The sequence below is a fragment of the Stenella coeruleoalba genome, assembly GCF_951394435.1.
Source record: "Stenella coeruleoalba genome assembly, chromosome: 15".
Taxonomy (NCBI): domain Eukaryota; kingdom Metazoa; phylum Chordata; class Mammalia; order Artiodactyla; family Delphinidae; genus Stenella; species Stenella coeruleoalba.
The window spans coordinates 20607877-20620164 of NC_137161.1; the positions used below are offsets into that span (position 1 = coordinate 20607877).

General features: G+C 45.5%; 1 protein-coding gene across 1 annotated transcript in view; it reads right to left on the minus strand.

Annotated features, from left to right (window-relative positions):
• DHX35 (DEAH-box helicase 35) overlaps positions 1-12288 on the minus strand; it is a 70804-nt gene that overhangs the window by 32172 nt on the left and 26344 nt on the right. The window contains exons 8-11 of the mRNA XM_079944144.1: positions 10707-10766; positions 2999-3111; positions 1948-2044; positions 904-1062 (exon numbers count right to left, since the gene is read on the minus strand). Of these exons, the coding sequence (XP_079800270.1) occupies positions 904-1062; positions 1948-2044; positions 2999-3111; positions 10707-10766 (429 nt within the window). The remainder of the gene's footprint in view (positions 1-903; positions 1063-1947; positions 2045-2998; positions 3112-10706; positions 10767-12288) is intronic.

A 12288-nucleotide genomic window follows, 5' to 3' on the forward strand; every position in this document is an offset into this window, starting at 1 on the left:
ACGGGGAAAGACCAGGCAGGAAGAAAAGAAGCAAAGAGAAGTCACCTACTCTGATAATTACTAAACCTTCTGTGGGGCAGGTTTAGAAATCTTTGCAACATGTTATTTACTGTGCGCTTTTAGATCTGCTGCACAGAAACATGGACTTTAAGTTCTTAAAGAGACCTTCCTATTTAGCAAATTTTACTTCAATTTAAAATAAATTTTTCCATATACCCGGACAAAACTGTAATTCAAAAAGACACATGCACCCCTATGTTCACAGCAGCACTGTTCACAACAGCCAAAACATGGAAACAACCTAAATGTCCATCGACAGATGTATGAATAAAGAAGATGTGGTACATATATACAATGGAATACTATTCAGCCATAAAAAAGAGTGAAATAATGCCATCTGCAGCAACATGGATGCAACTTGAGATTATCATACTAAGTGAAGTCAGTCAGAAAGACAAATACCGTATGATGTCACTTATATGTGGAATCTAAAATATGGCACAAATGAACCTACCTACAAAACAGAAACAGACTCACAGACAGAGAGAACAGACTTGTGGTTGCCAAGGGGGTGGGGGGAGGGAGAGGGATGGACTGGGAGTTTGGGGTTGGTAGATACAAACTATTACATTTAGAAGGGATAAACAACAAGGTCCTAATGCATAGCACAGGGAACTGTATCCAGTCTCCTGGGATAAACCATAATGGAAAAGAATGTAAAAAAGAATGTAAGTATGTGTGCGGCTGAGTCACTTCGCTGTTACAGCAGAGACGGGCACAACATTGTAAATCAACTCTACTTCAATAAAAAAAATTTTTTTAATAAAATAAAATAAATCTTTCTAGTGGATAGCAAAGGAGCACCAACGTGATTATACTCCTTGGTCCTCAGGTTAGTCTCACCTTTCTGACAGTGCGTGACACCCTTTCAAACACTTTCATTTGCTCAAAGGAAGGCAGTCCTGCATACATGGGGAGAACCCGGAGGTGTCTCTTCATCCCAGTCCGACCCAGTGCTCGAGCCTGCTCAATCAGCATAGACACAACAGTTTCTACCTCTTCCTAAAATCGTCGAACCAGGAACCAAAGAAAATGAGATCAGTTTGAAGCATGTCATTTTATCATACTGCAAGAAAATGAAAATTGGGATGAGGATTTTAAATGTGGTCAGATTCATGACTGTCAGAGCCATCAAGTTCCACGCTGGGGTGGTATTTAATCAAATGCTACCGAACAGTGGTGCCGATGGGGGTGAAAATTTGCAACTGTCAGGTTAATCACTGAGACCTACACTATCTGCAGTCAATAGAAGAATTCCTGATATACCAAAACTATGACTTTTACTGAGTTTTTTTTTTATGCTCTGTGGCAAACAGCGTGGCATACGTATGGACAGGCTGTGGCATACAAAATCACTATAAGCTTTCCCTAGAAAAGATTACTGAGCCATGGAAAACGTTTGACAGTGGAAATGATTACAACTAGAAGGTAGTTCTGAACAGAGCTACAACCTTGAGTGAGCATTTGGGCTTGTTCAGTTGTTTTTCCAGTGATGTGCCTACTTGGCCCCTCCAGGATGAGCTGCAAAGGTATCACTGGGAAAAGGGGCTGCAGCAACAACAAGGATGCACAAAATGTACCGCATATAGTATTCAATTCTGGTATCAAAACGGCCCATTGAACGCTCTAATTTACTCTGGAATTAGCTAATAAATTTAAAATACATTTAACCCTCTGCAGACAGAAGAGGCAGGAAGTAATGACTCTCTGGCAATCGAGTTAATAGATAAATGACATCAAACTATACAATTATTTATGCAATCAAGTAACCACAAAATACAATAAAACACGAAATCAGGGGCTACGTAAAGTAACAGGCCTCCGTATAAATTCTGGTGCTGCCTTAACGTGTCTGTTCACCACAGAGAAAAGGTCCGATGGAATTACCTGGCCAGTGAGAAATGCTAATATGTCTCCATCTCCCTCTGTCTGGTGAATTTTCATCACAGTTTCTACAGTTGATTTGATATAATCTGGAACAGGACTGAAAAGATGTGTGAGATAAATTCATCACTAGAATATGCTCATTAATTATAGATCAATTACCCTAGTAATCTGGCAGCGAAGCCTCGTGAAAGTTAGTTTGGGCCTGCCCAGCAGGTAATCAATATATGAATAATTATTGATAAAATAAACATTCATTCTTTTTTTTTCTTTTTTTAAATGCGACATTCAAAAACAATCCGTAATTACATGTAAACTATGATTTTTGGCTTTATTTGCAGAGACATAAAAGCAATAAACCCATGCAAATAGATGTCTTATCTTTAGCATGCAAGGATGCCTGGCCAGGGAAACTGGATCTATGGTCCCAGTGCTGAATCCCACACTCTATTTCCCCTCCTGACCACTGGCAGCATGTCTGAAAGGAGCTAATGGGTGTCCTGTCCCTCTAGAATCACTCAGAAGTCAAGCCCACAACTCTCTGGATTCATCTGCCACTGGCCCAGGCTCCTGGTCTTTGACTGTCCAGTGACTAGGGGCAGGAATTAGGATGACTCCTTCCTGTCCAAGGAGGCTCCTCCCGAAAATGGCAACCAGGCCTTCTTGCTAAGATGTAAAGAGCTGAGAACCAAATGATTCAAATCACTAATACTGCCCAAGCTGACAGACAGTCTTGTAAAGCCCAGTTCTGACAACTATAGAACCCTCCTCCCTGAGACACTGTTACCATTTTGCTCTTTCCAGCTGAGCCCAAGGACCACAGAGTCAGAGAAACCTGCACATCAGTATGGAGAGTTTAAACTAAATCCAGCAGTGATACTGAGCAGGGTTCCAGAACACCCTATCAATGATGGGAGGTGCAAAACACACCCGCCCCTCCTCAGCAGTCTGGCACCTCGCCCTCAGAGCCTCAAGCAGATGCAATTGCTTCTCCTCCCACAGAACAGGCCTAGTTTTCTAATCGCCCTCATTAAAAATGCAAGGATCATCAAACCTTTGTAGATAAAAGATATCCACTGGAAATGTTCGCCCTTCCACCGTAAGGATCACGCACGTATCCCTGGTTGGGTCACTGGTGTCATTTTGATTAAAGAAATCCCAAAATTTCTAAAAGAAAAAAAAAAATCAATTCTTCACTCCTCTCAAAAAAAAAATGGTTCATAGTAACTCATGGAAAGAAAGAAAACAATATAAAACTGGCAGAGCAGGGGTGGGGAGTAGGGATTGGATATATATAATACAGACTAGGGGTTACAAAATAATTATTAAAAATCATATTTTTATTATTGCAATTTTGGAGAATCACATTTCAATGAACAGACTCTTTACCGAAGACTTGATAGAAATGATAGAAGTTAGGTTTCCAAACTGCATTCAGCAGTGCATCTGAGTCAACATGCAGCTGTGCTATTGATCTTAACCCACCCACATCCACCCCCCCCAACCCCCATATTTTATTTAACAGAAAATTAGGTCAGAAGGTGTAACTCAAGTTAAATAAGGATTAAATCAGGTTGATGTGTAGCTCTGATCTGGAAAGCACAGCTCTGATCACACAAGTTATCAGTGTATAAAGGAAGCGTATACGTCTATGAACAGTAGATGTCTCCCTGGTAGCACAGTTACAGATCTGCATGTACTCTACATGTACAGGGACAGAGTCCTCTCCATCTTTATACGCCCCACAGGAAGAAGCACAACACTTTGTATGGGGCAGGTTGGCAAGCATTCACTTCTCCGATGCTCCCACAGGACCCTGTTGAGAAGAGTGGCTCTTGGCAATTCCTCCTGAATAGGTGGCCACGTCCTCTTCAATGGCACTTGACCACCAGACTTGCAGTCTATAGGGAGGCCTGACGTGAGAGCACTGGCCAACGATGGGGGAGGGAGACTCCACCAAAGATGCCCTCTTGGGGCATGTGACCCAAGACACACAGAGAAGTTGAGACCGAGAAGAACTGAGTGACCAAGCCGGCAGGACACAGAGTGCTGGAGGGGGGCTGCTATCTAGCTGCAGAGGCACAGACATCCTGTAAGGTGGGGGACACCATTATCTGACTCTCAGTGACCTTCCCGATCCCCTGAGGCCTGGCCCAGCATCACTTTCTCTTCTCCTAGGAGGCCTGGCCATGTGATCACAAGGCCTGTCTTCTTTAGTTCCCAGGTATCTTCCCTAAATACACCCACGCCCGCTCCTGGAAACTGGGAGCCCAGGGGTGCCCTGAGGACCTGCATTGAGCGCAATGTGAAAGGGCTTGGAGGAGCACTTCTAGAAGAGTCCACTGGATTGAACTACATGTAGCTGGATGCTACATGTTAACCTCAAAGTCGTGTTTGCACAGGCATAAGAAAACAAGCCTCAGGCCAACAAAAGAACTGCGCTGTGCTACAAAGAACCACACGGCACCACTCTTCACGCTTCTTTCGGGTAAATTCTCTGCAAGCGACTTCAGCCTTCCTGTGTCCTGTGGTGTGCAGAGCATGGGCACACTACAAGTGATGCACAAACAAGGGAGAAGAGACTCCATCCCACTCCCCCAAAGAGTGAATAAGCCAGGGAGGAAGGCGTGCAAAGGACCAATCATAACATAAACCGAGGCCCAATGACTGGATGACCAGAAAAGAGCTGCGAGTTACAATTTGGGGAGAAAGAAAGACCAATAATGACTGGCTGTAGGGAGGGCTTCCTGGAGGCAGCAGTCTCCCCTGGAGGCAGCAGTATCCCCGGGCTAAGCCTGAGGACGATTATTACTAGCTAGGAAGGAGAAGAGGTACCCCCTTCCTAGGATGACAGCAGAGTGTAGACTAAGATGTAAAGGGGCCCCTGATGGAGGAGACAGCTCAAGGTCTAGGGCAGGCCCATCTCATGTCTGAGTTGGTTGTCTCATTGACAAAATGGATGAACTGCTCTCTACACCCTGCAAGGCTGTTGCTCCTATAAAGTGTGTCTGACTGTACTTGGCACAGGTCTGGCCTCGAACAGTACTCAGTAAGTGATCGTAGTGATCATTCTGCAGTGGTCCAAATGTCAAACTGCACAGGTACTTTATTAGATGGGCAAGACAAGGGCAGCAAAGATGGGTGTGAGGTGATCAGACCTGTTCTGCATCCCTGGCTCTGGAGGCCATTCTGGAGAAGGGCAGGGGTGATCAGAGGTTAGAGCCCAGCCGACTAGTTAAGGAAGCTATTACAACAGCTCAGAGGACAAAGAATGAAAGCATGAACGGGGGCAGTGTGAAAGCAATGCATTCCAGAAGTGTGACAGATGGGACCTGGCCATTGTGAGTGTGAGGGCACACGTGCATGCCGGGGACGATGGAATTACTTCTTACTCAATGAGGGGTAAAAACTTCCTAAAGCTAAAAAAAAAAAAAAACAACACACACACACACACAAAAAAAACACAGAAGAAGCAACTTCCTAAAGCAATGAATGTCCTGAGCCAAGATGACTACGACAGCGAGAAAGGGACTGCCGGAGAGCTGCTGAGAGCCACAGTTTGTAGGAGTCGTGGGTCCATGAGCTTCATGGTCTGTGGCTAGCCTGCTGCTGGCAGCCCAGGCTGGAGCGAAGGAGCCCAGTTAAGAGGCCAGAAGTGGGAGCATCCACTGAACTAGGGGCCATGAAGATGAACAGCCTGGCGAAGGAAGAGCAGCCAGCAAAGGAGCCTGGGGAAGCCATCTAGGAGGCGGAGCGAGGGGAGAAGGTGGAGCCCCAGAGGCTGCAGGCGGAGGAGGAAGATTTTAAAAACGGCTTGGCAGACAGGCTTTCTGGGCCAAAAAGGCAAGCAGAACAGGGAAGAGGCTGAAGGCTTAACACTGGTGTGAGAGTGCAGATGGCCACACCTTCTGTTAAGGAGTCTGTGGTGCTGAGGGGTAAAGACAGGGAGCTGCTCTTTCAAGAAATCAAACTCAGCATTAAGTGAGAAGGCATGAGACTTTTATCCTTAAGATCTTTATCTTTTATCTCTATTTGGAAATATAAAATATGGATTAGAAAGCAAATAAATATAGTATCAACAGTGTACGCATCTTGAGGCAGAATGAAGGACCCGGAGGAGTGAAGTGGGTTCAACCACCTAGAAAACAAGAGTTTAAGTCAAGTTTCAAAGACACGGATCACACTGACACACACACATGGTGAGAAACATAAAATGACATAGAGGAAGAGGCTCGTCTATGAAATGGAACATAAACGGTGTGGACGTCTGGTGCACTGCCTTCCCAGCTCACCAGCTTCCTCCTGGCAGCGGCTCTGATCTGACCCACAGGACTGGACCCCAACAGCCACGCCGACATGACCTGCCCACCCCTGGCCCATGCAGAATGGTCCCAAGTGGATTCCTGACCCCAGCAGACCCCAGATTCCTTCTTCAGGAATCTGGAAAGAGAAATTATTCTCTCTTCAAGCTGGACCTGTGACAAGAAACTGTGGGAGCTGTCAGTGATCATATTTTCTGCCGTGTGAATGGAAGCCAATAAAAGAAAAACAACACCATGTGATACAATGGTCAATAAATAGTTCGTAATTATACCTGGTCATATTCTGTAATTGCTGACTTAATTAGGCTTACAAACAGCTAAACCAATCAAGGCGACTATTTGATCAGCTCCCGTCAAACTCCGCTTGCCTCCTCTGCCTCCCAGCCACCATCACTGGTGTCCTCACCTGCAGGCTGGGCCACCCCAGACCCTGAGCGAAACCAGAGCGGGTGGTATCTACCCCTCCAGGCAGTGGAGTTTGGAATGAGTCTGTCGCCCACAGATCCAGCAGCTGGGGGACCGGGGATGAGTTCTGGTCCCCCTGGGCCTCTAGGGCAAAATGTTACCTGAGCCACGCCCTACCCCACTCTCACACCCACACACTCTTCCTCTCTCATCCACTTCAGCCCATTCCTTCCTCTTCCTCGCTCTCTCACCTGGGAACACATTCCACACCCCACGTGTACTCACACCCACCTGGGTCCCCCCTCACTCACACACAGACCTCACTCCCCTTCGCTGGCCGAGCCAGGAAGGGATGAAGAAAAGGACAGCCTAAGCCCACCCAAGGCCCCCGTGAATGCTGCTGACATCCCAGCAACCCCTGCATGCTAGCGCACTCAAGGTGTGACACAACTCCTACACTCCACTTTCCCACCTAAAAAAAATCACTTCCAGGAAGTCCGTCTCTATCAACTATAGTAGGCAGAAAAGAAAGAAGCTATGTTTTTAAATCTCCATGCCACACCAAAGACAATGAAAGGCGAAAAACAAGTAAGCAAGAAATAAGTATTAACAATAATTCTAAGAAAAGGCTTGGATGTTATAGATTTCGAGCACAATAAAAACTATTGGGGGCTTCCCTGGTGGCGCAGTGGTTGAGAGTCTGCCTGCCGATGCAGGGGACACGGGTTTGTGCCCTGGTCCGGGAAGATCCCACATGCCGTGGAGCGGCTGGGCCCGTGAGCCATGGCCACTGGGCCTGCGCATCCGGAGCCTGTGCTCCGCGACAGGAGAGGCCACAACAGTGAGAGGCCCATGTACCGCAAAAAAAAAAAAAAAAAAAAAAAAAACTATTGGGAATAATTTTTAAAGGGGGGTGGTGACGAACGTAAAATAGAGAAGATGTTCTGGGCAACGTGGTCATGGAGGAGATAACAGGAGATGAGGTCAGGTGCAGCCTTCAAAATAGCATTCCAGCCAGTATCATGGGTAAAGGGCGTAAGAATTATTAAAGAGGGCAACAGAGAGCTTTAACCCAAGAGTTATGGTGGGCAGACCGAAGACAACAGACTCCTACAGCCCGTGAGAAGGTCCGAGAAACCAGCCAGGGCACATGCAGGCATCTCTGTCAGCCATGCTGAGTTTCTTCTCCAAGTTGTTCTGCATCCCAGAAGCCACAGGGATACCAAGAGCCAGGCCCTTTTCATCTCAGCTGCATTGCAGAACTGCCCTCCTGACTGGGATCTCCACATCTGTTCTTATCTCTTCTCCACAGCACCCAGAGTGATCTTTCTAGAACCCAAATGCGATCAAGTCACTGCTATGCCTCACACTCTGCTGGGGCTCCTGACCAGCAGGGCGAGTTCTTCCTCCTTCACGTGGCCTGTAAGGCCTCCCATCATCTGACCCCTACCAGCCTCTCCATTTGAATCTCCCATCGCTTTCCATTCAACTAAGATTCATTCAACCCCAAGTCCCTGCTCTGTTGTGCCAGACACTGTTTTAGATGAAAGGGATAACACAGAGTAAGACAGTCAGAGTCCCAGTCTTCATGGTGCTTACATTTTAGTGATGGGAGACATACAATAAACAAACACCCAGATATGCATATGTTAGCTAGTGAGAAGCGCTAAACAGAAAAAATGAGGAGAGTAAGAGAATGGAGAGTGACAGGGACACCGTTTTAGACAGTGGTCAAGAAAGGCTCTCTGGGAGCTAATATCTGATCAAGACTGGAATGAAATGAGTGCAAAGCCATGAGAACGTCTGGGGTCAGAGTGGTCTAGAAAGAGGGCTCCCCCCCACCAAGAACAGAAGCATGCTTAGGTTTTTCTGGAACAGCAAGGGGAGGCAGGAGTATAAGGAGCACTGAAGAAGCTGGAAGGAGACAGAGAGGCGACGGGGGGCACCTCACCCCCCGCAGGGGACCACGGGCGAGGTATGGCTCCCACCTATACTTGACTCACAGCCGCTTGAACACATGCTTTCATGCCCCTGTGGTTTCTGTGCATGTTCAGGATGCACTTCCCCACTTCCCCACCCCTGCCCATCTGGTGAACTTCTGTGCATCTTTCCAACCCAGGTGGGATGTCCCTCCTCCGCGAAAGCTTCTGGACATCCCCCAGATGACTAGAGAGTGAGCACCCCCTCCTTGGCTGTCTCAGCACCTTGAACAAACTGAACTGCAAATATCTATTTATGTGTCTGCTTCCCGAAGAAGTCAGGGAGTGTATGAATCACCTGTAGCCAGAACTGTGCTTCTGCGTGTGTGTGTGTGTGTGTGTGTGTGTGTGTGTGTGTGTGTGTGTGTAGCAAGTGGTCAAAATTATGTGTTGAACTGAACTGCTGTCTGGACTAAAATATTAGTCATTAGGAGAAAAATAAGGGGGGTGGTGGTTTGAGGAGGATGGAGTGGGAGGTTGGGGTTAGCAGATATACATTTTTATATATAGAATGGATAAACACCGCCTGCCGATGCAGGACACATGGGTTCGAGCCCTGGTCCAGGAAGATCCCACATGTTGCAGAGCAACTAAGCCTGTGCACCACAACTACTGAGCCTGTGCTCTAGAGCCTGCAAGCCACAATTACTGAGCCCATGTGCCACAACTACTGAAGCCCACGCGCCTAGAGCCCGTGCTCCACAACAAGAGAAGCCACTGCAATGAGAAGCCCGCGCATTGCAAGGAAGAGTAGCCCCTGCTTGCCGCAACTAGAGAAAGCCTGCACGCAGCAATGAAGACCCAATGCAGCCAAAAATAAATAAATAAATAAATACATTTATTAAAAAAAAAAGAATGGATAAACAACAAGGACCTACTGCATAGCACAGAGAACTATATTCAATATCCCATGATAAACCATAATGGGAAATAATATTAAAAAGAATATATATATATTTTTATGTATAAGTGAATCACTTTGCTGTACAGCAGAAATTAACACAACAGGGGCTTCCCTGGTGGCGCAGTGGTTGGGAATCTGCTGGCCAATGCTGGGGACACAGGTTCGAGCCCTGGTCCAGGAGGATCGCACATGCCGTGGAGCAGCTAGGCTCGTGGACCACAATTGCTGAGTCTGTGCTCTGAAGCCCGTGAGCCACAACTATCGAGCCCGCCTGCCACAACTACTGAAACCTGCGCGCCTGGAGCCTTTGCTCTGCAACGGGAGAGGCCACCGCGGTGAGGGGCCCACGCGCCACAGCGAGGAGTGGCCCCTGCTCACCATGGCTAGACGTGCAGCGGCGAGGACCCAATGCAGCCAAAAACAAATACATAAATAATTTATTTTTTAAAAATCCTTAAAAAAGAGAAATTAACACAACATTGTAAATCAATTATACTTCAATTAAAAATTTTTTTAAAAAAGAAAAATAATGTAAACTTAGCCATAAAAAAGTTATAGCACGGAAATTATTGTATGTACAGGGAAAACTTCAACTGTACCCCCAATATAAATGCTAAAGTCATAAATTCAAGAAATATAGGGCTTCCCTGGTGGCGCAGTGGTTGAGAGTCCACCTGCCGATGCAGGAGACACACGTTCGTGCCCCGATCCGGGAAGATCCCACATGCCACGGAGCGGCTAGGCCTGTGAGCCATGGCCGCTGAGCCTGCGCGTCCGGAGCCTGTGCTCCGCAATGGGAGAGGCCACAACAGTGAGAGGCCCGCGTACCGCCAAAAAAAAAAAAAAAAAAAAGAAATATAGCCTCCAACTAGAGTAATAAAAAGAAATTGCCTGTGTAGGGGAAAACATAGTATGTAGAGAAACAAGACAAATAGGTAATTGTGAACTCAATTAACTACAGGCTAGTTTCCACCCACAAGCTGAAAAGGAGTTTCCTCTGATCACATGGAATCTAGGACATCGGATGGCCCCATAAGGAAGGTAGGCCATCCTGCCAAAGGTAAGCTCTTGCTGCAGGTAGCTTCCCAAGGACATGTCCAACAATCCCAGTGCTAACCAGGGACAGAGGGCCAGAGGGGGAAATGCTCATACCTCTGCATCCAAGGTGGCTGAAGCCACAATCAATCGAAGATCCCCTCGCTTTTTCTGAATCTAAAAAAGAAGACATAAAAAAAGACAATGATAATAGTGTGATACTTACAGATGAGATAATCTGATAGCTGAAATTTATTACAAAATAATCCAGTGTGTGTACTTTTTTGCGGGGCGGAGGGGGAAGCTTAAAGATGAAACAAGACCAACCACAAATTGATAACTGTTAAGTCATAGGTGAAAAGATGGCTCATTAGACTATTCTTTCTAACTGCGTAAGTGACAAAATTTTCCAAGATAAAAAGCTAAAAAAAAAAAAATGGATAGAGAGTATAAAGGAACTTTAAAACCTAAATATGAATTTACCAGAAGTAAAACCATTTTTTCCTGACACCTGGATAGTCAGAATCTATGTATATACAGTTAAAGTATGAAAAAATACATCAAAAGCAAACAAACAATAATGATAACACCAAGGTAGAAATATGGACAAAAGATACTAACAGTTATTCAAAGAAACAGATGATCAAGAGGCATAGGAGAAATGATCAAATAAATTATAGCAAAAACGTGTAACAACGAGATTATTTTTTCATCCATCACATTGGCAAAGATTTATTTTCAGTGTTAGCAAAGATTCAGTGAAATAGGCCCCCTTGTTATACCATTCCTCAGAAGGCAATAACCTGGTGGGATAATTCCTCATAAGTATCAAAAAGTCTAAATCTTTGGCCAAGGAATAAATTAATAATGAAAATAACAATAACAACAGCAACTAGCATATACTAAATTATGTGCTATTCCAGGGTCTCTGAGTACAGTTGTATAGTATATACACTGCACAAAGAGGCTAGGGGCCTCTGAAATCCAGCCCACCTTCCCCTCACCCAGCTGTGGACAACCTCCCAATGGGAAAGTTACCTCATAGTCTATTTATGGCCCTGTGTCAGGCACCATCCTAATAATTTTACATTTTCTAAGTTTAGCCTGACAACAAATTATGTCATAGGGCAGCTCTAAGAGAACACTCTTCAAAGACAGAGAGGTTCTGCCCAATGCAGTAGCCACTAGCTACATGTGGCTACAGAGCCCTTGGAATATAGCCAGTGTGACTAAAGAATTGAATTTTTTATTTTATTCTATTTCAACTAATTAAAACCTAAGGTGGCTAGTGGCTATCAGATAGGAAAGTAAACCAGCAGAGAGAGAAACTTGTATCTGTCCCATTTTAGAGATGAGTAAACTCAGCAGAGTCAGATTTGAAGCCAGAGTCCATGCTCTATTACCTCTTTCTAGACTCCTGTGATTGGGAATTTGTCCAAAGAAAACAACCAGAAAATACAGGAAGGGAGGAGAGGATGCAGGTAAGGTTGAAACAAAATTGGCTGTGGGCTATAACTGTTGAAGCCAGATGATGGGCACATGGGGGTCATTAAATCCTTCTCTCTACCCTGGGGTATGCCTGAAATCTTTTATAATAAATAGTGAAAGAATGAAAAGAAACAGAAATGCAACATATCTAACTACAAGGGTGCTCTTTGCAACATTATTTAAAATAACTTCAAACCTGGGAGCCATATAA